General features: G+C 32.1%; 1 protein-coding gene and 1 long non-coding RNA gene across 2 annotated transcripts in view; both read left to right on the forward strand.

The window, feature by feature from the left end:
* Positions 1-14,242: 14,242 nt before the first annotated feature.
* LOC109167686 overlaps positions 14,243-23,764 on the forward strand; it is a 19,452-nt gene continuing 9,930 nt past the window's right edge. Inside the window, exon 1 of the long non-coding RNA XR_002051895.1 lies at positions 14,243-14,255. This is a non-coding gene — a long non-coding RNA (uncharacterized LOC109167686). The remainder of the gene's footprint in view (positions 14,256-23,764) is intronic.
* Positions 20,255-22,664, forward strand: LOC109167683 (butyrate--CoA ligase AAE11, peroxisomal-like). The gene is made up of 2 exons (XM_019316774.1): positions 20,255-20,600; positions 20,916-22,664. Exons 1-2 carry the CDS (start codon positions 20,403-20,405, stop codon positions 22,461-22,463), a joined length of 1,746 nt encoding a protein of 581 aa, XP_019172319.1. The 5' UTR covers positions 20,255-20,402; the 3' UTR covers positions 22,464-22,664.

The raw sequence follows: 23,764 nt of genomic DNA on the forward strand, positions 1-23,764 counted from the left end.
GGTGTCTCTTACAATTAAGGTGTGCTCAGACTTCTCATGCTCTAACAATAAACATGAGGAAATATATAATCAGCTGTCTTTAGGCTGCGAGTGCCATGTGTCAGCTCATGCACCCCTCGTTTAATTTGCATTTTATTTCCTCGCTCGTTAACTCCTTAGTCCAATCTATTCTCTCAATCTTTGCTTCTTATCCCTTCAACATTTATTCACTTAGTCAATCCTTAACCGCCCTCCATTTATTTCCTTTGAATTTCTATGTAAACAATTAATTTTCACTATCCCTACAATATAATCAATGAATTTATGTTCATGAGGATGAGGTGTTCCTTTGCGTATAAGAAATTAAATTTTTTTGAAAGTGACATTGTAGGATGTCAATTTTGTTTGAAATTGTTAAATTATAGTCCTAAAAGATTTTTAAAAAATAAGTATATAATTAGGATAAACGAAAAATTAACTTAATAAGAAAATCAGTCTTATAATTTTTGTAGACTGACTTGAAAATCGCATGAGAGGACTCAATTGAAATTTCTTCTTCTCCTAAATATTTCCTACTGAACCTGCAGTGAGTTAAACTCGTGTGGGCAACTCAATTGGAATTTCTAACTAAAACTAACGGTGATGAAGTTAGATTTAAAGATTCAAATGTTGAGAGAGAAATTAAATATATGTCAATATTCAGCATGTTTAAATTCATGAATATAATGATAACATTATTTGAGCTTTATTACTTTTATGTTTTATGCATAATGCATGTGTATATTTCTAAACTTGATTGTGGTGATTTAATTTGGAGTTTATTGAATTATCTGTTATATTAAAATATTTTTTTAGTTGGAATTTGAAATCAGATATATATTTGGATTGATTAAACAATGTTTTAATTTTATATTTGTTAATAATGTAAATGTGCATGTCGTACTAGTTTGTTAAAATTAAAAGTTTAATACAATACTTTTAAAATGTTAAAATTTTTAGTTAAATCTATTTAAAAAAAAAAAAAAAAAAAACTCATCAATGACATATATGAGATTTTAGAGTTAAGGTAATATAAACAAATGGGATCAGTCTAGGTAATATTGTCTGTACGGGTTTAGCTCACTGGTTCAATAGACAGTATTTGAGAGTAGAGACCAAGGTTCGAATCTCGATTATAGCAATGTGGAAATTATGTCCAAGATGAGCAAATCCATTATGCTCACTGACATTTGGTCATACCCCTCCCAAATATTTTGTCGAGCCGGGATGTGGGAACCCTTGGGATTGATGATTTCCATTGTTGTACTTAAGTTAAGGGTAGGGGATTGATGATTTCCATTGTTGTACTTAAGTTAAGGGTATATATGGATTATGAAGCATTATATTCACGGAAAACATGCACAAATGAGCGCGTAGCATGCTTCCTCATCAAACACGCAGGAATATGTGAAGAAGAATTGAAGTCATCGTAAAAGTACGCCCAAGCAGACATCCTTTTCCTGCATCATCATAAACCGCAACGGAGACCACAAGATTAATTGCTGGATTATATTGTATTGACATTTTTATCGTCTAACAACCTCACCTCGTCATGTGAAAGGAGAAATATACTAATATATTATTATGACATATAATATTTCGGAAATTAATTAAATTATAAAGAAGGCTTGTAAGTTGTATATATATATATATATATATATATATATATATATATATATATATATATATATATATATATATATATATATATATATATATATATTTTATTTTTTTATTTGATTTGATTTGAGAGTTGACTACATAGGGTACGACAAGAGATACATAGTACAATATAATGCAAAATTATTGATGTTTGAATTGATTGGTTCAATTTGCTAACGAACGACCTACAATTGTTAAGGAAAAACAAAAACCCATCCACATTTTTTATATTCATAAACGATTTGATCATTTTCTGAGTCAAAAGTCCTTGAAGAAGGACTGGTGAATGGCATGCAACTTCTCTGGGAATGAGTTGTAATTGTTTGTGGTTATGTTTGAATGAGTTGGTTCGGAAGGTAGGTGCATGTTGCAGTTTGAGATAGAGGTAGTAGTTTGATACGATAGAGACTTATCCCTATATATGAGTTGTAATTGTTTGTGGTTATGTTTGAATGAGTTGGTTCGGAAGGTAGGTGCGTGTTGCAGTTTGAGATAGAGGTAGTAGTTTGACACAATAGAGACTTATCCCTATATATGAGTTGTAATTGTTTATGGTTATGTTTGAATGAGTTCGTTCGGAAGGTAGGTGCGTGTTGCAGTTTGAGATAGAGGTAGTAGTTTGACACGATAGAGACTTATCCCTATATACTAGTTTTTTTTTTTTTTTTTTTTTTTTTTTACGTGCAAGACGCGAATGAGATAATGTCTAATCTTTACTTTTAAATAATTACTTCAAAGTATATCAATGCAAGATTATACATGAGATAATGTTCATGCATAGATAATTGAATGTTGAATTTGTTTATTTAAATCTGTAACTCAAAGAATATGAATGCAAGATAATATAGGAGAGATTGATTATCATTGTCTTCATTTTCAGTACTTGTCATCTTTTTTTTTTTTTTGGTAGTGTGTCATGTGCAATTGGGTTACTGGTAGTAGCATAAAGGGCATCGTCACATAATGAGATTATGGTACGGTGTAGGAAGCTGTGGACTTGCCTTGTTATGTATATGACTGGGATCTTAGCTGTACTATAATAGCGTGTTTGGTTCGCGGAATAGGCCTGGAATGGCATAGCATTCCCAGTAATAGGCCTATTCCGCTGTTTGGTAATCATTTGTATTCCCAGGAACAATGTTCCTGGGAAGGTCCTATTCCTTCTCTAGGGGGAATAGCTATTACTTGGGGCCCCCCAGTATTAACTATTACTGAACGTGCAGGAATAGGTTTTTTTTTTCTTTTTTCATTTTTACCCTTTTTTTTATTACGATAATCTTTCTCCTGCTCATAGCATCTTCTCTCGTCGATCTTTCATCCCACCTTCTCTCGTCACTCTGTTCAGCACATCTTCTGCGTCACTCATCTTCTCTCGTCACTCTATCAAGGCATCACTTCCACCACTGCATCAAATTGAAATTTTTAATCATCAAATTGAAATTCTTCATCAAGCTATATCAAGGTATTGTTCTAAAACTTTTTTTATACATTAATTATTTATTTGTGTATAATGAATTAATTACTCCGGACCAATTCCGGTTCGGCGGTGGATTTCGACGATCAGAACTTCGGCAGCTTTGATTTCCACGTGGGCAGTGCCAATTTCTGGTTCAATGCTTTTCATAACTTAATTAAAGTTTGCTTAGTAGATTGTTAATGATATTTGCTTAAGGAGATATTGTTGGGTACATTGAATGAGGCAATCCTAGTTTTGTGGTCACATTGACCTCATTGTCCGAAATGCACTTTCAGCTACATGGAATATGTGGACAACCTTTGTCATCTCCTTTTTTGTCGCACATTTTGCATGGACAACAAGGTGTGGACGTTGGAAGACTTTAGCTATATAAAGCCTCGCCATTTCCACTCCAGAGATACACCAATTTTTGCCTGAGTTCATATTGAACAAATTCTGTTCTACGAGTCTGTGAGCCTTTTAAACATATATTCCATTTCTATTCCTTAACCAACCAAACGTTTGAATACAATTCCCAAAGTCTATTCCTTCATTGAACCAAACAACAGAATACAATTTCTATTCTATTCCTTACATATTCTATTCCCTATGGAATAACATTCTTATTCCCTCCAAATTGATTCCGTGAACCAAACGGGCTATAAATTCATGATTTTGCAAGCGTTTGTTGATATTTGGTGGTGGTAGTTTTTTTCCCTACATGTTTTATGTGTTGTGAGATCTGTGTTGTATATTCTCACGTGAAAGTATTGAACAAATATTAATATTTATTATATTTGTAAAAGGTTCATGAGTAGTACCTCTTGTCTAGTTCAATAACTTGTTTACTTGATAGTAACAACAATGACTCTACAAGTAGTCCGAATACTGATGCTGCAATGTATCCAGTTTCATTAACAATTTTCACATCCATTTTGCACATGTTCATTTTGAAGTTCATATTTATGGAATTAGTATGAATAAATGTAGTACTTGATTTTGTGTGTATGTGTGTGCGTGTTTTTTTTTTTTTTTTTTTTTTTTTTTGTAATTTTTTTTGGTTGAATTGATACTAACATTCCCATTGATGCCTTTTCACCACAAGTCCACGATGCATGCACTTAAATAGTTTGTCACTTTGTGCATAAACCTTTTTTTTTTTAAACCGTGGTTACATTCTATATACTAAGTGTTTTTGTTTTCAAGATTGATGTTAATTTTGCCTTTAATCCTAGCAGGTTGAGTCTACCAAATGAAAAAAATTGTAAATTTATATTAGTTTTAATACATTTAAAGGATACACGATAAGTATTTTACATATAGGGATTAATGAATGTTGCAACAATGGCTATTTTTTAAATTTCTTCATTTTCTAGATTTGCAGGATTGATTGCAACATTCTTGTAGTCTCAACATCTTTTCAATGTGTCAAGTGTGTCACGATGTTCTGTTGCCCTACATTTTCATTTTTAATAATGAGTTTTAAATGTAGCTATGTAAGATAATGACCTAATTACCATTTGCATATTATTATCAACATAAAAGCATATCAGTCATTTCGATGTTCTGATATGCTCGAGGTACTTTTGGTTCAACCATTATTGTTGAATGCATTCTTGTGGATAGAGAAATTCATAGTTTATTTAAGGAATAAGATTAGATAAAGTAGTAAAATTTTATATATTTTAAACTAGGGGTGTACGTTTCGAGTTTCAGTTCGTTTTTTTTTTTTTCGATTTTGGTTTTTCGGTTTTAAAAAAGTTAAACCGTTCGGTTTGGTTTCGATTCGGATTTAATTCGGTTCAGTTTAAGATCCCCAAATTTTAACATTTCCTAATTTTTCAAACATATATACTACCAAACAATACATATTCACATAATCACATAATCCAAATCGAAACTCTAATATGCACGAAAAAATACTACTAATATGCAGGATCCAGTATGGGGTAAGATGTGGAAAATCAAAGTACCAAACAAGATGAAAGCGCTCCTTTGGATTGCCATGCATGGCCGACTAATGGGAAATGCAGAGAGATATCGAAGAGGGTTCACTGGAGATGGCAGATGCGGTGTATGCCCAGAATGCGATGAGACCATAGAGCACATCATCAGAAAATGTAAGCATGCGAAGGAGGTGTGGAAAATTATTGCAGGGAATGAAAGGTATGACTCTTGGCACCAACAGAACTTTCAAGCCTGGCTGGAAACTAACATTTCAGGTGAGAAGAAGGGTGGCGACACAGATTGGCCTCGAATTTTTGCCATTACGGTGTGGTGGCTTTGGCGATGGAGAAACAATAGAATCTTCAAAGACGAAGCCTGGAGTACACAAAGGAAAGCCGCATGGATTAGAGAAGCGAAGGAGGAAGTCAGCCGTGCTTTTGTGAGAGAAGAGCAAATGCAGGGAAGAACAACGAAGGAACGAACTGTTCACCTATGCTGGAATCCTTCGAAGAATAGCCGTCTCACTCTCAACATTGATGGCAGTGTCAAAGCTTCAACAAACAATGCTGGAATAGGAGGTGCACTCAGGGAGGACAAAGGAACGTGGCTCGGAGGATTTGCGTATAAAATACCACTGGAGACCCCGGAAGCCATAGAAGCTAAAGCCATTGTCTTGGGAATGCAGTGGCTTTGGGAGAGAGGAGTTCGCGAAGCTGAGATCCAGAGCGATGCTAGAAAGGTGGTGGAATGGATTCAGGCCAGTGATAACCTTCGGGGTCCTATTCAAGGCATTATTGAGGAAGCCAGATTATGGCTAACGAAGGATTGGAAAATCTCCATTCGCGCTGTCTATAGAGAGCAAAACAGGGTTGCAGATGCCTTAGCCGGTTACGGCGCCTTCCAAAGTGATGCTTGGACAACTTTCAGCTCGTGCCCCATCATTAGCAAAGAGGCTTACCTCCAAGATATAGCCCGTGTTACAAGTGCTCGCAGAGTTAGGGAGACTCAACCAGTAGCTTGAGTCGCCCCCGGGTCTACCCCGTCCTTTCGATCAAAAAAAAAATATAACAAAATAGCAATCCAAAGTTTAAAAATAATACTAAGTACTAATTACCAAGCATAAGTTAACTTTTTGCACAACCGACTCTTCAATTGGTTCTCTTGGAATATTTTTATTGACAAGATGATGAATAATCATTTATCTGTATAGTGATATTAGAAGAATAGGTGTCAAGTACTATACAGTTAATTTTTGGACACAATCTGTCATTGCTAGTGCACTCGAAATATATTCCAGTACTAGAAAATAATTCTAGTGAACTGGAAATCAAAATTAGAATGACTGTAAAGCACATTAAATTTATAGAAACATAGAACTAAGGAAAATACTGAATATTGTAAATATAACTCAAGTTAGATATAATTGTGAAGTAAAAAACAATTGCGAGTTTGCGACAAACAACAAAAGTGCAATGTAGAGAACAAGCTATAAAGAAATCCAATAAAAAATTTAAGGGAGATACCAGTGAGAATAAAAACTGGACGGCGGAGCAGGCATCAAGGGACTTGGATTTACTTCTGTTATTATTATTATTATTATTATTATTATTATTATTATTTATTTATTTATTAAAAAATCATATGGTATTCGATTCAGTTCGATTTTCGTCAAACCGTTCAATTTCGGTTCGGTTCGGTACCGAACTGTTCATTTTACAAGAATCTCGTACCGTTTGGTTTTCTATTACTAGTTCGGATCAGTTCGGTTTGGAGAAACTGAACCGAATTGTCTATCCCTATTTTAAATCATTTGAATAAAGGCATTGTAGACATTTTATTCTAAATTAAAGAAATGAATATGTATTATTTTTTGTTGTAGCTACTAACTTTTTTAATTTAATAAGAGTAATAGAGTGGGATGCTTACTTTTCATCGAACACAATGAAGTCATTGATTTTTTTTTTAATTTTATTTCCATTCGTTGTTGAGACATTGTTTTGGGAGTTTGTCAATTGCTACAGTTGCTGTCAATAGAGGATGATGATAAATAATTTGAAATATATAGTTACAATAGATATTGTTATAATGATATAGTAAAAATTAATTTGTTCAATTGGAGTCAGTGGGGGTGTCAACATTGTCAATTCTTTGGACAATAATCCTACCCTTTAAAGTCCAGGTGTAGTGTATTTCTGATTAACAACTTTGTAGTTAAGTCGCGCATGTCTAACAATGATGTAAGAACAATTTTATCCGATAAAAAAAATAGTACAATTTTGTAAAGTATGTACAATTGTATCCATTATAGAAATATAGATAAAAAAAAATATTAATAACATAGTGACTTTAATAATTCCCAATAAGGCATAAGCATAATTGAAATATTGAGTCTTGTTCTAAATAATCAACAGAAGATTAATTAAATTTAAAAAAAAAAAAAAAAAAAAACTTAACCTAAATTTGTTTTTTTTTTTAAATGCAAGAAAATGATTTTGAAGGTTCCTTATCTATAATCTTTGATGCTCAACTTTGAATGCTATATATTTAGTCGAGTTAATTATTTGACCAAAGTTCATTTTAAATTTTATATTGCATTTTTAATACAATCTAACATATTCGTAGTATATGTTCAACAATTATCCCAATTCTAATTGGGATGGCGTTTGAACCTAAGACCGTTTTTTTATAAATCAATGAGTAAGTTAACAATAATAAATAGTGAACAGAATATTCTGTTACTAAAGTTTATACTAACGGAAGTGTATGTGTATTTAAAAGAAGAAAATAATATAATAGAGGATAAAGTAGGATCATAAATAAAAATAAATAAATAAATAAATAAATAACTAAAATCAAAATTATCTAAAGCATTGATATTTTTTAATTCTTTTTATAGACCTAACTTTATTGACTCTTATTTTGAATATATACTATTTACTCTATTACAATGCAATATCTATTCATAACTACTTTCTCAACCTATTAAAGTACAAAGAGCCCATATGACTTCCACGGAGGCTTTTATTAGTATAGTAGAATTTTAAATACAATATTTGCATGATATATATTAAATTATTAATGCGTATTAACACCGAAAATAATTATTGACTAGATGAAAGAGGTAGTTACACAAAACACAATGATTTTTTTTCCCTAAAATTTGTATGTATTAGCTCAGTATAAAGTGTGTCCGGACATTAAAGATCACTAATTATTTATACATATATAGTTGGCAACAAACATATACATAACCGTTAACCTACCATGCGAGTCGTTTAGAGTCCAACCAGCCTCATATCTTCAAAATGTAATAACATCCCTTGTGTTGTACTATGACTTAGAGAGTTAAGTTTAGCATCCTGTAATGAGACTGTGGCGCTAACTATTATGTAAATATATATATATAAAAATAAACTTATGCATTTGCTAGTAGCTATAACTTTTAATGTAATGATAAACGTTTACTATTACAATTGAATTAATATCAAAGCCAAGGTTACTGATTCGCTTATACATTGAGAGATGGTGGTACACCTAGACTTCCTTGGCACAGATCTTTGAGCTGGGGTGTGGTGTAGTTGATCTCGCAATCGAACTAAGCAAATGGGCAACTCCACGGGTTGAACCCAAGTACACGAGCTCATTAAGACTCTGTTTGGTAGAACTTTTTTTTTTTTTTAGAGTTTATAGTTTATTTTGAGCTATAAATAAGTTATAATCCTGTTTGGTAAAACCTGAGAAGTTTAAAATAATAGTTTAATTTGAAATGTTTCTCAAAGTAGCGTTTCAAAATAAGGTATAGGCTTCTAACATTTTCATCCTTTTTTATCTTTATTAATTTACACAAATGACACCATTTGCCTTTCTTTAATCAAAATCCTAATATCTAATTCTTTTTCATAATATCTATTTTTTCTAAAAACTCTTCTCCTCTCAGTTCTTTACCGTGTATTTTTTCTAAACATTCTTCTCTTCCCAGTTCTTTACAGTACGTGTTCATCAATGTGAAAGATAAACAACACTCATCACCCTTGCATTGTAATCATCCAAGGTAATCAATCTCCCTTTTTTATTATTTAATCAGAGTAATGTATATATATATATATATATATATATATATATATATATATATATATATATATATATATATAAATGCCATTTTATGTCTTTTTACACTTATCCTCTTATTCAACAGCTAATTTTACAAAACACCTTAATTTCAATTATTTTAGTTTATTAGCTACAAGCTTTTCAGCTAGTTCAACTAGGTGTGCCAAACATAGACGAGAAACCAACTTTTTTGCTAATTACCTCACTCGTCTTCTTTTTTTTTTTTTTTAATAAAAGGTATATATTTAGTCATATTTATTTAGTTATATATATATATATATATATATATATATATATATATATATAATCTCCTATGAAGCGATCTCATTGAATCATTGATACTCATCTATGAAACGAGTGAAATTTTTGATAAGTATTACATTTTTCCATAATAGTATTACAATTTTCATATATGCAAGTATGTAACCCTCCAACTCCTAATATTACATTTTGATTTAAAAGTACGTATTACATGTTTATCAAAAGTTCACATTTTTTCTCATGCGTATTACACTTTCTCTCATTAATTAGTAACAATTAAATAATTTATCCATAATTAGTATTGCATTTTTTTCTCATAAGTAATTATTCAAGTCTAGATATTACATTTTGATTTAAAAGTATCACATTTTCTCTCAAAAGTTTACTTTTTCTTGTGAATAACAAACAATTTATTCCTGGTTAGTATTTCATTTTTTAGCATAAGTATTACATTTTTATTGTGACTTGATCCGTCTCACAGATAACGATCCGTGAAACGGTCTCACAAAAGAGTCATATAATCGGTTAGTATTATAATTGTATTATACCTATATAATTAGTAGTAGTTAATTGTTATATACGGAGTATTATATTTCTTTGTTAATTAGGCGTGATATATTGTATAGTATAATCATTAAATTGTAAGAAAATCATCGATCATCTGTGAAATTCAAATACAATTAATTAAAAAAATCGCCAAGCTAAGAGAAGTCAAATACTACGAATGTGGTGCATAACAACAAACGACTTTCGTTGATCTTGTGATTAAATTTCAAGGGAATTTAGAATTCATAAGGTTTGCGGTAATCTCTGAAAATTATATATTATGAATTCCATTTTGTGCTATTCAAATTCTTCCTTGTATTTTCCTGGTAATTTCATGGTCATAATTTTTTAGGAGAAAATCAAAGAAAAGACTGAAGACTCCAATTACCTTTTTTTTCTTCTTCTTCTTCTTTGTAAATTAGGAAACCCATATGGAAAGATCTGGGAAAACTGCGGGTAAGATCATAGTAATACTGAATGGACCCCTGAAAGAAGGCAACGAAAATTATTTTTCCTTTTTTTTTTTTTTTTTTTTTTTTTTCCTATTGTTATTCCTCCTCTCTTAGGATTTGGTGGGTGATAACGTTTCCACACTTTCGTGTAAAATGTCCTTAAATTCCTTGTACTTTAGTTGTTCTAGAAAACAAATGTATACAAAATTCAAGTCAAGTAGGCTTAGGGTAAGACTAGCTTAGACAATTCTAAACTCCGATCCATTGCATTGGTAATAGCGACGATGTTAACATTTATTTTTAATACTAGTTTTACACGTACATTGCGCGAATGAGTTAATGCACAATATTTATAATTAAATAAATATTTGAAAGTATATCAACGCAAAATTATATATGAGAAGTTCATACATAAGTATTTTAATGTCAAATTTGTTTATTTAAATATGTAACTCATAGTACATGAATACAAGATAATATAGGAGATTCATATCAATGAATGAATTAACGGTACCAGTCATTTAGGTGTTTTATTCGGTGTTCATTTAGTTCAACCATTATTGTTAAATTAATTATTATGGATAAAGAAATTCTTAATTTAAGGAATTTAGATGAATTAGTAAAAATTTAAAAATTTTAAATATAATGTAACCCAAAGATATTGGACGGTTGGTAAATATGATGTAACCCAAAGATCAAAATGTTAAAGAAAGCGTTTGGTTATTCAATAGTTTGGAATTACATTTTCTCATGTGTTCAATCCTTAAATATTATATTTTGATATAAAATTATTATATTTTACCTCCAAACTATTATATTTTCTCTTATAAATAACAAATTATTTATTCTAAATTAGTATTAAATTTTTAACATAAGTATTATATTTTTATTTTTACTCGCCGTCCCACGAATTCTCTCATACGAAACTCAACCATGATATAAATACTGCTTGATCATATCAGGATATACATCTTTGAGGTTTTCCACAAAATATAAAAATAAAAAATAAAAGTGACACTAATATATAAATTATGGTGTTTGGGATAAGCACTTGATCAGGATATACATCCCTTTGAGGTTTTAATTTCGACACAAAATATAAAATATAAAATATAAAAATTATATTGACACTAATATATAAAATATGGTGTTTGAATATGGATATATAAACACTTGATCAGGATATACATCATTGAAGTTTTCCACAAAATATAAAATGTAAAAAATAAAGTTGACACTAATATATAAAAGTTTTCTTTTTTTATTTAATCGGGGGTTAAATGCATGCATCTGAAAGTTTTGACATAAGTTTTGGATAAATATCAACACAATAATAAAGCATCTAAAAGTAGAGGGCACAAAACTTTGTGTAAAGGAATAAAATGGAATATTCCGATCACGGGAAGTAATTTATTATTAACTTATTTTTTAAAACACTTATGATTCAGTGATTCTGTCTTATTATTAGAATCGATCCCATGACCATTTATATAGAATGATAATAAGGTTTCATTATATTATATATATAGTAGTTGGCTTGTGAGATTATTGTAGATAATAAGTACAATGTAAGTGATAATGTGAGATTTTGATAATGTAAGATCACCATATTTGATTTGGATTGTGAAAATATAATACTCTGTAGTAATTTGTTTAGATAAGGGTCATGCTTTAGGATATATTAATCAATTTATTGTAATAATAATAATAATAATAATAATAATAATAAAATTATTGTTGTTGTTGTTGTTATTGTTGTTATTATGAAGTATTATATAAGAGATAGTTAACAATGGCAAACTTTGAAATATTGAAAGGTAGTCTTAAATAGTTAAGAGTAGGGATGTAGTTAGATTATATTAAAATATTATTACATCAACTTTAAAATAATATAAGATTACAATGTAATAGCATAACTTGAACAAATTGAAATAATGTTATATAACATTACTATATACATGTAATCTATCAAAAACATTCCATTGTAATATATAATGTATTTTTGTATTTAAACCGTATTATGAATGTTTGATATTCTGTCATTGACATTTCTAACATCATTTAAATTTTGTCCCTCTCAAATGATTTTCTAGGTCTGTCCTTGATAGTTGACTAACTTTTCATAACCTGATTCACTTTCATTATCAGAATCCAACTTTAGTAGATAATATCTAAAAACATAGATAATAATTCTAACACGCTCAATCTACATTTTCCAACTCAAATATTATGATTAGAATTACAAGATATGCATGTGTGTGTATTTGTTTGTTTAGCGTTTTATAGAGTTGTTGGTTAATCTTAATTTCTTCGCATGTTTGTATCTTTCGAGATCAGTGGAAAGCACGCAAAACATGTAGTGGGAACGAGCATTAGAGTATCAATTGCTTAATTAGAGCTAAATACAAAATCATCTCTCACACACACACATACACACACGCACGCGCGCGCACACACACACACACACACACACACACACACACATATATATATATATATATATATATCAGATATTGGCCATGTTTAGTAAATGGTTGTTAGATGGTATAACTAGCTAGTTGATAATATTAGCTGCTTGTAGAAAGGTGTTTCGTAAATTAGTTATTAGTTGTTTGGTATAATTTCTTTTCTCAAAAAACTAATTGAAAAAAGTTATTTTAATTTGAATAGCTTTTTAAATTTTAACATTTTAAAATTACAAAAGCTTATTAACAAAACACTTTCATTGATTTCTTAACCAAGTCAAACAGCTAATAGTGATCAAATAAGTCAAAAATTGACTGATAAGCTAATTATTTTACCAAATAGGGCTAGGTTATATTATGGATAATTTTGCTCATTTTTAAATTCATATTTTTGAATTATTTTTTCTTGGTTGTTAAACTTATTATATTGTTGACCTCGTTTTTATATTTTATTTTTAATTTGTTGGTTGACCTCTTGGTTGGTAGTTAAGAGTATTGATTGCTTAATTAGAGCTAAACACAAAATCATCTTTAGTTAATTGCGGCATATAATATATATATATATATATATATATATATATATATATATATATATATATATATATATGCGCTCAGGTGAGAACTCTCGTTCAGGAGAGAAATAAGAATTATTCACAGTTGTCAACATGTTCATATCAACGAATCAGATGTAATTTAAAAAAAAAAAAAAAACCGATGCGGTGACATTTTCGTAAATAATTCAAACTTTAGTGCAAGTAAATGTGCTGCAAGTGCAAGTAGCTGGTGCACCTTTGCAAGTAAAAAGTGCAAGTAGAATCACTTACAAGCGCAAGTAATTTACCTTGTTAACATTCTTGCACTCGGGTGCACTTAATACACTTAGTATTGACATTTTACTTGCACCTATAATACATATTACTTACACTTGTAATACATTTTACTTGCACATAGGTGCACTATATGAAACTACTACTTGCACTTGTAATACATTTTACTTGTACTTTGATGTTCAATTATTTACGAAAATGTCACCGCGTTTTTTTAAAATATCAGTGTTTCTGATCCGTTAGATCTGGACACGTAGATGGATAACATACGTTCTCATTTCTTTCCTGGACGAGCCCGTTCGCATCTGAACGTGCTCATATATATATATATATATATATATATATATATATATATATATATATATGAATTATTTTTTATTGGTAGTTAAACTTTTTATATTGTTGACCTTCTTTTTTTTTGGGTTCACCTCATGGTAGTTTTTTTTTTTTTTTTTTAAGAACACCTCATGGTAGTTAAACTTCCCATATTGTTGATCTGTATGCATATGATGTTGATTGATTGAAGCCTCGTACATATTATATTTTTTATGATTTAAATACATTGCATGCACATATGGGATGCAAATTTTTTTTCGGTGGGCGGGGGGCGGGGCCGCAGGGGTGTGGGAATATTTTGTTAGAATTGGAGGCCTGGGCGGTGTAAAAAAAAAAAATTACAGAGTACATGTTTAAACTAATGATGTGTTTACTTCATGGAATAGGTCGGAAATAGAATATCAATTTTGAAAATAGACATATTTTATTATTTGTTTTGTTCTTTCATTTTTGAAAATAGTATTCTCGTGAATGAGTTATTCCTTTTACAAAAGAAATAATCATTACTAGGAGACCCTGGTATTAACTATTCCCAAGTATTTGAAAATTTAAAAAAAAAAAACAAACAATTGACAATATTTATTGCAATTTAATACTCAAAATCTGAGCTATCACTTTGTGTTTTTTCTTGTATGAAAAAAAAAAAAAAAAAAAAAAAAAAAAAGAGAATTACATATTTAGAATAAAAGCTATTATTCTTTAATTTTTTGACAATATGCATTGCAATCTAATACTCGAAACTTTTGCAATCATATTGTGTTTCTTAATTTTTTTTTCATATATGAAAAAATGAAAATTGCATGTTTAGACTAAAAGATATTGTTGTCTAATTTTTTGACAATATATATTGCAATTTAACACTGAAAACTTTTGTGATCACCTTATATTTCTTCATTTTTTCATGTATGAAAAAAATGAGAATCAAGTGTTTAGACTAAAAGAGATATTGTAGTCTAATTTTTTTGACAATATGTATTGCAACTTATCACTGGAAAATTTTGTGATCACCTTGTGTTTCTTCATTTTTTCATGTATCAAAAAATGAGAATCACGTGTTTTGACTAAAACCTATCGTTCTTTAATATTTTTGACAATGTATTGCAATTTAATACTCGAAACTTATAATATCACCTTGTGTTTCTTCATTTTTTTCGTGTATGAAAAAAAAATGAAAATAATGTGTTTAAACTTTTGATGGATATATTAAGAATGAGTGCAAAACGTACCAACCTGGATGGATGTGAAGGAGAACCGACTTGAGAGGAGGCAAATGAACCCATGCAAGGCCAACCCCGAGATCGGCCCAAGGTGGTTCGACCCGATCTCATGGGGTCAGGTCGGCCCCCGTGCCCGCAAGGTCGACCAGCTCAAGTCCAGCCAAGGCAATCCGATCCAATCCCATGAGGTTAGGTTGGCAGGTTCCAATCGGCCGAGCTCCGGGCGGGTGGCACCCGATTTGTGTGGGGTAATTGCAACGAGAGACCATGTATAAAAATAAGCTCTTTGCCTTGATTTAGGACACAACTTGTCTTATCCTTACAATGTACGCTCTTTAAAGCCATTAACACGAACACTTTCTCTCTTTTAAACCTTTTACATCGCTTTTGTATTACTTTATTCCTTTAATTAATCGAACTTAATTAGTCTATTCACACACATGTTTAACTTAAAAGTTATTGTTCTCTAATTTTTTTTCGACAATATGTACTGTAATTTAATACTCACTTACGTGAACACCATATGTTTCTTTATTTTTTCATGTATTGAAAATAATAATAATAATAATAATAAGAGACGTATTTGGGATGGGTTATTTTGACTTTGACCAACTGCTTGAATATCCTAAAAATGGGGAAAGAAGCATATGTCAATAACAACCACCCTTATTTTGGCTGGAAGCACACCAACACCGTACCAGTGAGTGGTATGTGTGGTTGTAAAAATAATTTAATTTGAAATAATATATTCTTAAAAAAATAAAAGAGAAAATATAATCTTAAAATTTTAGTTATATGGTAAAAATAAAATTAATTCAGTCGGATGCTAAGAACGCCGTACATTGGATCCATGAAGGTGGCTTAATAGGGATTGGAGAAAAAGTCTCCGCGTTGTTTACTACGAGCAGAATAAGGTGGCGGACAGACTTGCTGCAATGGGAGCGTTTCAACCTGAAGAATGGAAGGTCCTTGACATTTATCCCCCAAAAGCGACGAGTAAAATTGATCGCTCTCTTTTGGTAATAACGGTGAAATATCTATTTCCTATAATATAATACAATGAATTAATAGGATGTTGCAAATTTAATTATCATATATAGAGAGTAACAGGCAGGCACCATGTGGCAAGGAAGGCATCAAGGAGACAAGGAGCAATAAAAGGCAGGCACCATATACTATATATATTACTATTACTATATATATATATACAGCAGAAACCTACACTCCCCTATGCCTTGAGATAAAATATCTATTTTTTGGTGGGGAGAGAAAATATCTATAATACATCATTTAAATTTTTAAAAAGTTGAATTGTATTTTTTTTAAAATACTACTGATTCTGTTACATTGTAGTATCTGTCCATATATATTTTCTTAACTTAAAACATAAAGAGTCAATGTGCTTACTGAGGTTCGAACCTGTTACCTCCTATTTGGGAGAGCTATAGTTATGTCAAATAAGTTAAATTGTATTTATATCAATGTAAATTTATATATTTTTTAATGTAATAAAAATCTTCATAAACTCTATTTTTTCTAATTTTTTTTGGTATATTTTGAGAATTAATTTTCTATTCACTCATTATTTGTTTTAAATATAAAATATATCAAATTCATCATCTCAGGAGAATCTAAATATACCTTAACCCTGCCTAAATTGAAAGTAAACTCACTCAAATTAATACCTCAAAATGAATACTTAAAAAGTCAATTTTTACTCATTTTTATAAAATTTGGCTAGTCCTCTATCACTTAGTGTGCTGACAGTAGGAATGAGGGATTAGTCTTCTTGCTATCGGCTGGAGGAATACCTTTGGACAAAAAAAAAAGTTAATTTTTACTCATTTTTATAATATGTTATACATTTAAAGTTAATATTTTTAAAGAAAAAAAAAAAAGATGATGAAGAAAAAAAATATTGTTCTGATAGATTCATTGTTTTTTGTATTAAACATTATTAATGGAGAGAAGTATTTTATATAATTTTATATGAACTTCTAAACCAAAGACCACAGAGACAGTACTAGGGAGACATACCCCACTTTACTATATCCAACTGTACGTATATGAGCTTCTTTAGCTAGTAGCCAACCACGTATTCGTGAAATATCCAGTTTTTTGACTTTGATTATTGTCTCCCATGTCAGTTGGTGTGTTAGGTTTTTTTTTTTTTTTTTTTTTTTTTTTTTTTTTTTATTAAATATATATATCTATATTCTTACCATGTTTCTGTTTGACAGAGTTTATTTATGAGCTTATATAGCTTATTTTAAGCTACTAATAAGCTATAAACTCTGTTTAGTAATGTTTCCAAAATAAGCTATTAGCTTAAAATAATAGCTTATTTTGGAACGCTACCTAAGGTAGCGTTTTCAAATAAGCTAGTAGCTTCCTAACATTTTTTTTTTTCATCTTTGTCCTTATTTTTTTTTGAAGAAATGTCACAAGACGAATCTTGGTGGTGGGGTATTGAACAGACTCTACACTATAATAGAGTCGATAGTACTAAAAAATAGATTAATTGTTTTTTAAAGTAAAAATTATGGGAGATTTTTACAGTATCTTAGCCAACAATGTGTTTTTGTCAAAAAAAAAAAATAAATAAATAAAAAAATAGGGGGACATTTTTCTTAATCTTTGAAAAAAAAAATAAAAATTTCCTAATGAAGTTGGTACAACCAAAATATCCTTACTTTTTCAATTTTGGAAGTAGGCATTGTAAAATTTCCATATAATTACCGGCCTATAAGTTAAATAATTGATATTAAAATAGATACTATAGTGCGTTGAAATTATTACAAAAAAATTTGCCAGCAATGTGTTGAGAGTGAATGATTAAGGGTGTATTTGGTTCGTGAATTTACACATTAGAAATGAGAATTAACTATGAGATTTGATTACATATTCAATTAAAAGGGGTATCATTCCATCTTATTGATAGTCTAATTTTTAAGTTTAGATTAGTATTTTTAGATTTTTGTTTTCATTTTTTTTTGTTCATGTTGATGTTTAGGATGTCATTATATTAGGATCAATTACTTTGATTTTTTTATTTTTGTATTCGTAAAATATTTATTCTCATTATAGGGTCATACTCATACACAACCAAACATCAATATTGGTAATCATTCCAATTTCACCCTACTACCAAACATGCAAAATACTTTCACCAAAACCTATAACCATTACCATGTATTTGATTTCAATTCCGATTCTGATCCCCATGTGCGAACCAAACACACCTTATTATTTCCTCTGTTTATAAGATACCAAGATTTAAATTTAGTAGTATGAATGTATTAATATTTTGACACAAATATTGCATGTGGCATTTAGAAATCAATAGTTATGTTGTGGAAACGTGTTCACCATGCGCATGGTGAACACAGGGGTATATCTATAATTTCTATACTGTAGATTTATAATTTATTTTTTGAAAACGTAGATTCATAATTTTGTTTTTCATTTGTTGTTAACGGGATAAATCCATAATTTCTAAGCTATAGTTTCATAATTTCTATACTGTAGATTCATAACATCTATACTATAGATTCATAATTTCTATACTGTAGATTAATAATTTCTGTACTGTAGATTCATAATATCCGAAACAACAAATGAAAAACAAAATTATGAATCTACGTTTAAAAAAAAATAATGAATTTACAGTATAAAAATTATGAACCTATCCCTGTGTTCACCATGCACATAGTAAATACGTCTCCACAGCATAATTTGCGTTTATAAATTAGCCCGGCCTTCATTTATAATCTACAAAGAAAATCCAATTCGCTAAGATATTTATTGCATATTTAGAAATTAATAGCTTCTAGAAATAAAACTCAATAAGACATGTATATAACTACTAGTTAATTAAACTCAAAGGTGGGCAGAAACAACCAAAATAACTCAAACAAGAAACTCCAATTCCAAGTCTTCTAGTCTTCTTAGCCTTCAACTTATAGACTATATATGGTCCACCTTGCATTATAGGTTATGGTCCAAAATGACATTTAAATTATGTGTTTATCATTAATAGATTATAATATTATATGCATATAAATAAATTGAAAGTGGTACATATATATTACGTTAACTATTTGCACATAATATGTTAATTAATTGCAAATACATAATAATTTGTACTTGTAGCTAATAAATTATATTTCTTTAATTTATTTATAGACACATAATTTATTAATTAATGTCACATAATATGTTAACTATACACATAATTTTTTAACCAGAATCTACAATGTAAGGTGGAATCTGGTCCATGGTGTAACAATTGCCTGAAAGGGGAATTGAATGTGTTTCGACTTGATAAGTCTAGACTCGAACCCATAAATCCCATTTGAAAAAAATCACTTCATTCTTTCAAAAGGCTGAACTCCAACCCTAAGGGCCCCCCACACCCCGACCCGACGGAGCATTTAGGAGGATGTAAATCATGGTAACTCAACTGAACATGAACCACAGAGGCTAGACCAGTGCTTACTGCGCACAAGGAACTCCCCTCACTTTGAGAAGTTGCTCCCACGCACTGTCGCTGGTGAGACTCGATCAGATATACATTTAGATTTTTAGTTCACACGTAATATATCATTTAGATTTGGAAGGATGAATTTTGAAGAGGGTAATTAAAAAGTTGTTTAAATGATATGTGACTCATTTTATCATCATATATGTGGTTGCTAAGTGTGAAGTGGCAGGATGGCAGGCTGGGTCAAGCAGCCAAAAGTGTTTTTATGTGAATACCATTTACTGACTTCAATATATTTAATTTTTTAATATGAAAGTCAACAGTGATGATAGTTCAAACTATGAACTTAATTAATTGGCGTATACTGATACCATTATATTCACTGATATATGAGAGTTTCCGATTAATTTCCACCTAAACAACCATGGCCATGGCCATGGCCATGTGGGCCCCAACAACCTTCCTTCTCACAAACTATGTATATAAATACAGCCTCTCTCGAGGCTTTTCACGAAACCTATCCACAAGAACTCATCTTTCTTAACAACCCCATCCAATTGTTTTCAATCCTTAATTTCCTCGATCGACCAGAAATATATCCTATATCCAACCCTGTCTGGAGATGGATAGACTGCCAAAATGTGGAGCAAATTATGTCCCTCTCACTCCCACCACTTTCTTGCTGAGGGCTTCCAAATGCTATGCCGACCGCAAATCCGTCATCTACGGCGGCGTCAGCTTCACGTGGCGCCAGACCTACGACCGCTGCTGCCGTCTCGCCTCCTCTCTCCGGGCTCTCAACGTTGTCAAGAACGATGTTGTAAGTCTCATTTATTTTAATTATGTTTTCATTTATTTTAGTGAAGATTGATAAATGTCAAGTCTAACATCTTTGACGGGGATTGTGGGTCAGAGATTGGTAAAAAGTTTAAAAAGGATAAAATCAGTATTCAATGTCCCGAAAATGTGTGACCATATAAAGAAAAAGTTCTACTGTATCTACCTGTACTCCTAAAACTTATTCTCTGGACACTAATAAACTATTATTCCAGGTAGAGAATGGGAGTATATATAGTATTTTTCATAAGTCTCTTATAACTTTTGGGTAGTAGTTAATTTGTTGTTTTTGTTATAGGTTTCGGTGTTGGCGCCGAATGTTCCGGCAATGTACGAGATGCATTTCGCGGTGCCGATGGCAGGGGCGGTGCTGAACACCATAAACACGAGGCTGGATGCGAAGAACATTGCCACCATTCTCCGGCACTCGGAGGCGAAGGTGTTCTTCGTGGACTATGAATATGTGGAGAAGGCCGGGAAGGCGATGGAGATGTTGATGGAGGAGAATACGCAAATGCCCTTGGTGGTTGTGATCGACGACGTGGATACCCCCACCGGGATCCGCCTGGGGGAGCTGGAGTACGAGCAGCTAGTACTCCAAGGGAATCCCAACACGGCGCCGGAGGAGATTAATGACGAGTGGGATGCGATTACTCTGAGTTACACCTCCGGCACCACGTCGGACCCGAAGGGGGTGGTGTATAGCCACCGGGGGGCGTTTTTGAGCACTCTGAGCTTGATTTTGGGGTGGGAAATGGGGACCGAACCGGTTTATCTCTGGTCACTTCCGATGTTCCATTGCAACGGTTGGACTTTCACTTGGGGGGTGGCGGCGCGCGGTGGGGCCAACGTTTGTATACGTAACACCGCCGCTAAGGAAATGTACGACGCCATAGCGGTTCATAAAGTCACCCACATGTGTTGCGCTCCTATAGTGTTCAATATTCTCTTGGAGGCCAAGGCGCATGAGCGCCGGAATCTGGGCGCCCCGGTCCAGATCCTGACCGGCGGGGCGCCGCCGCCGCCGTCGCTCCTCAAGAAAATCGAGCAGCTGGGGTTCTACGTCGTGCACGCCTACGGCCTCACGGAGGCCACCGGGCCGGCGCTCGTGTGCGAGTGGCAGGGGAAATGGAACCTTTTGCCCAAGGAGGAGCAGGCGGATTTAAAGGCCCGACAGGGGCTTAGCATATTAACGTTGGCCGACGCCGAGGTTATGTCGGACCTGAAAACCATGAAAAAGGTGCCCCGAGACGGGAAGACCATGGGAGAAATCGTCCTCCGAGGTAGCAGTATCATGAAAGGCTACTACAAGAACGCCAAGGCGAATTCCGAGTCTTTCGTGAACGGCTGGTTCGTCACCGGCGACGTCGGCGTCATCCACCCCGACGGCTACTTAGAAATCAAGGACCGGTCAAAAGACGTCATCATTTCCGGCGGAGAAAACATCAGCAGCGTCGACGTCGAAAAAGCAATCATGAAACACCCCAACGTGTCAGAAGTCGCCGTCGTCGCCATGCCGCATCCCAGGTGGGGCGAAAGCCCCTGCGCATTTGTAGTGGAGAAGTCGGCCGGAAAATTGAAAGAAGCCGAAATCGTGGCGCATTGCCGGAAAACCCTGCCGGGATTTATGGTGCCCAAGAAAATCCAAATCGAGAAAGACTTGCCCAAGACTTCAACTGGGAAACCTCTAAAACATCTGCTAAGGGCAAAGGCCAAAACTTTTGTGATATCGGAAAATGTGAATGAGCCATCAACAAGCAGCAAAAGGTCAAACCAAGTCAACCGGGAAAAGCCAAGATTTTACGATCAACCACCGGAGCAAGTTCTTGCTATATCTCGTCTCTAAATAAATTAAACAAATACATGTATGTATAGATAAACAAAAGCATCATCTGATCTGATCTGATCCAAGTGTTTTGTTCTTTTCTTGTTTTAATATTGTTAGTATGCACGTGTACGGTGTACCTTATCTTTTATGGCTGCTACTTTCGAGTATTTCTCTAAACAAATAAATTCATATCATCACCTGCTAATTGGTGGTTTCATTCTACTTTTTCATTCTACTTTTCCTAAACTTACTGATAATTGGTAACGTTAAACTATCATCAATACAAATTATTATTAAATTACCTCGAGAACTAAAAAGAACGTAACTATTATATCATGGACCAGAGTTCACATTGCATTGTGAATTCTAGTTCAAAATTTTTTGATTTATCAGAGCAGAAACGCCAAGAGAAAGTTTACAAGCTAATCAAATAACTGCCTCCACATGGGAACACCAGCAATGTCATCAGCCAAGCAATAATGTAGCCCAGATTTTGAAATCAATTGTATAATAACTAATGATTAATGGATTTATGGTTGTGCTATATATTTGTAGATCATCATAAATAGACAGATAGTTCAACGTATATATTAAGAAGCATAATTGTAAATAATATTAATGTTCCTACTGCAACAAACACTGATATAAGGGGAAATAATTAATGTTTTAAAGGCCGGGAAAAGGAGCTTGGATGACATGATAGATGGTGGTATGTGGTATTATGAAGAAAAGCAATAACGTAACAAGAAGGTAAGTGGAGAAATGAGATAACTAAAGTAGTCAATAGTATGGAGCAACTATGGGTACAGATAATAATAGTGCCGCACTGGGAGAAATAGTAGTCCAATGGAAGAAACTAATACTATGGACACAATAGTATTGGGTTGAATTGTGTTGAAAATTTGTATAACGTCAAATGACTAATTTAAGTATGGTAATTGAATGAATTTTGTGGACGAGGACGATTATGAAATAATATTGTAATTGAATGAGTTTTGTGCCCGAGGACAAATATGAAATAAACAAGCTTTATTCAATTATTGGCATTCGCCATTGTGTAATGTGATCAAGAGATGTTTCGAACTATTAAATGCAAGATTTTCAATTTTAAAGTATATAAATGGATATTTGTTGCAAAGACAAAAATTGTTGGTCGGAGGTTTAGAGGACCTAGTCCAACATCATGCCGGTGAAATGTGGCAATGATTGCTATATAAGTGAAAATTCATAAAGTTGTGTCTTTGTTACTAGTTATAGTTTTTGGCCTAGTGGTAAGCAATTAATCATAACAATTGACATTAGAGCATATTACATGTTTG

The sequence above is a fragment of the Ipomoea nil genome, unplaced genomic scaffold (assembly GCF_001879475.1).
Source record: "Ipomoea nil cultivar Tokyo-kokei standard unplaced genomic scaffold, Asagao_1.1 scaffold3169, whole genome shotgun sequence".
Taxonomy (NCBI): Eukaryota; Viridiplantae; Streptophyta; class Magnoliopsida; order Solanales; family Convolvulaceae; genus Ipomoea; species Ipomoea nil.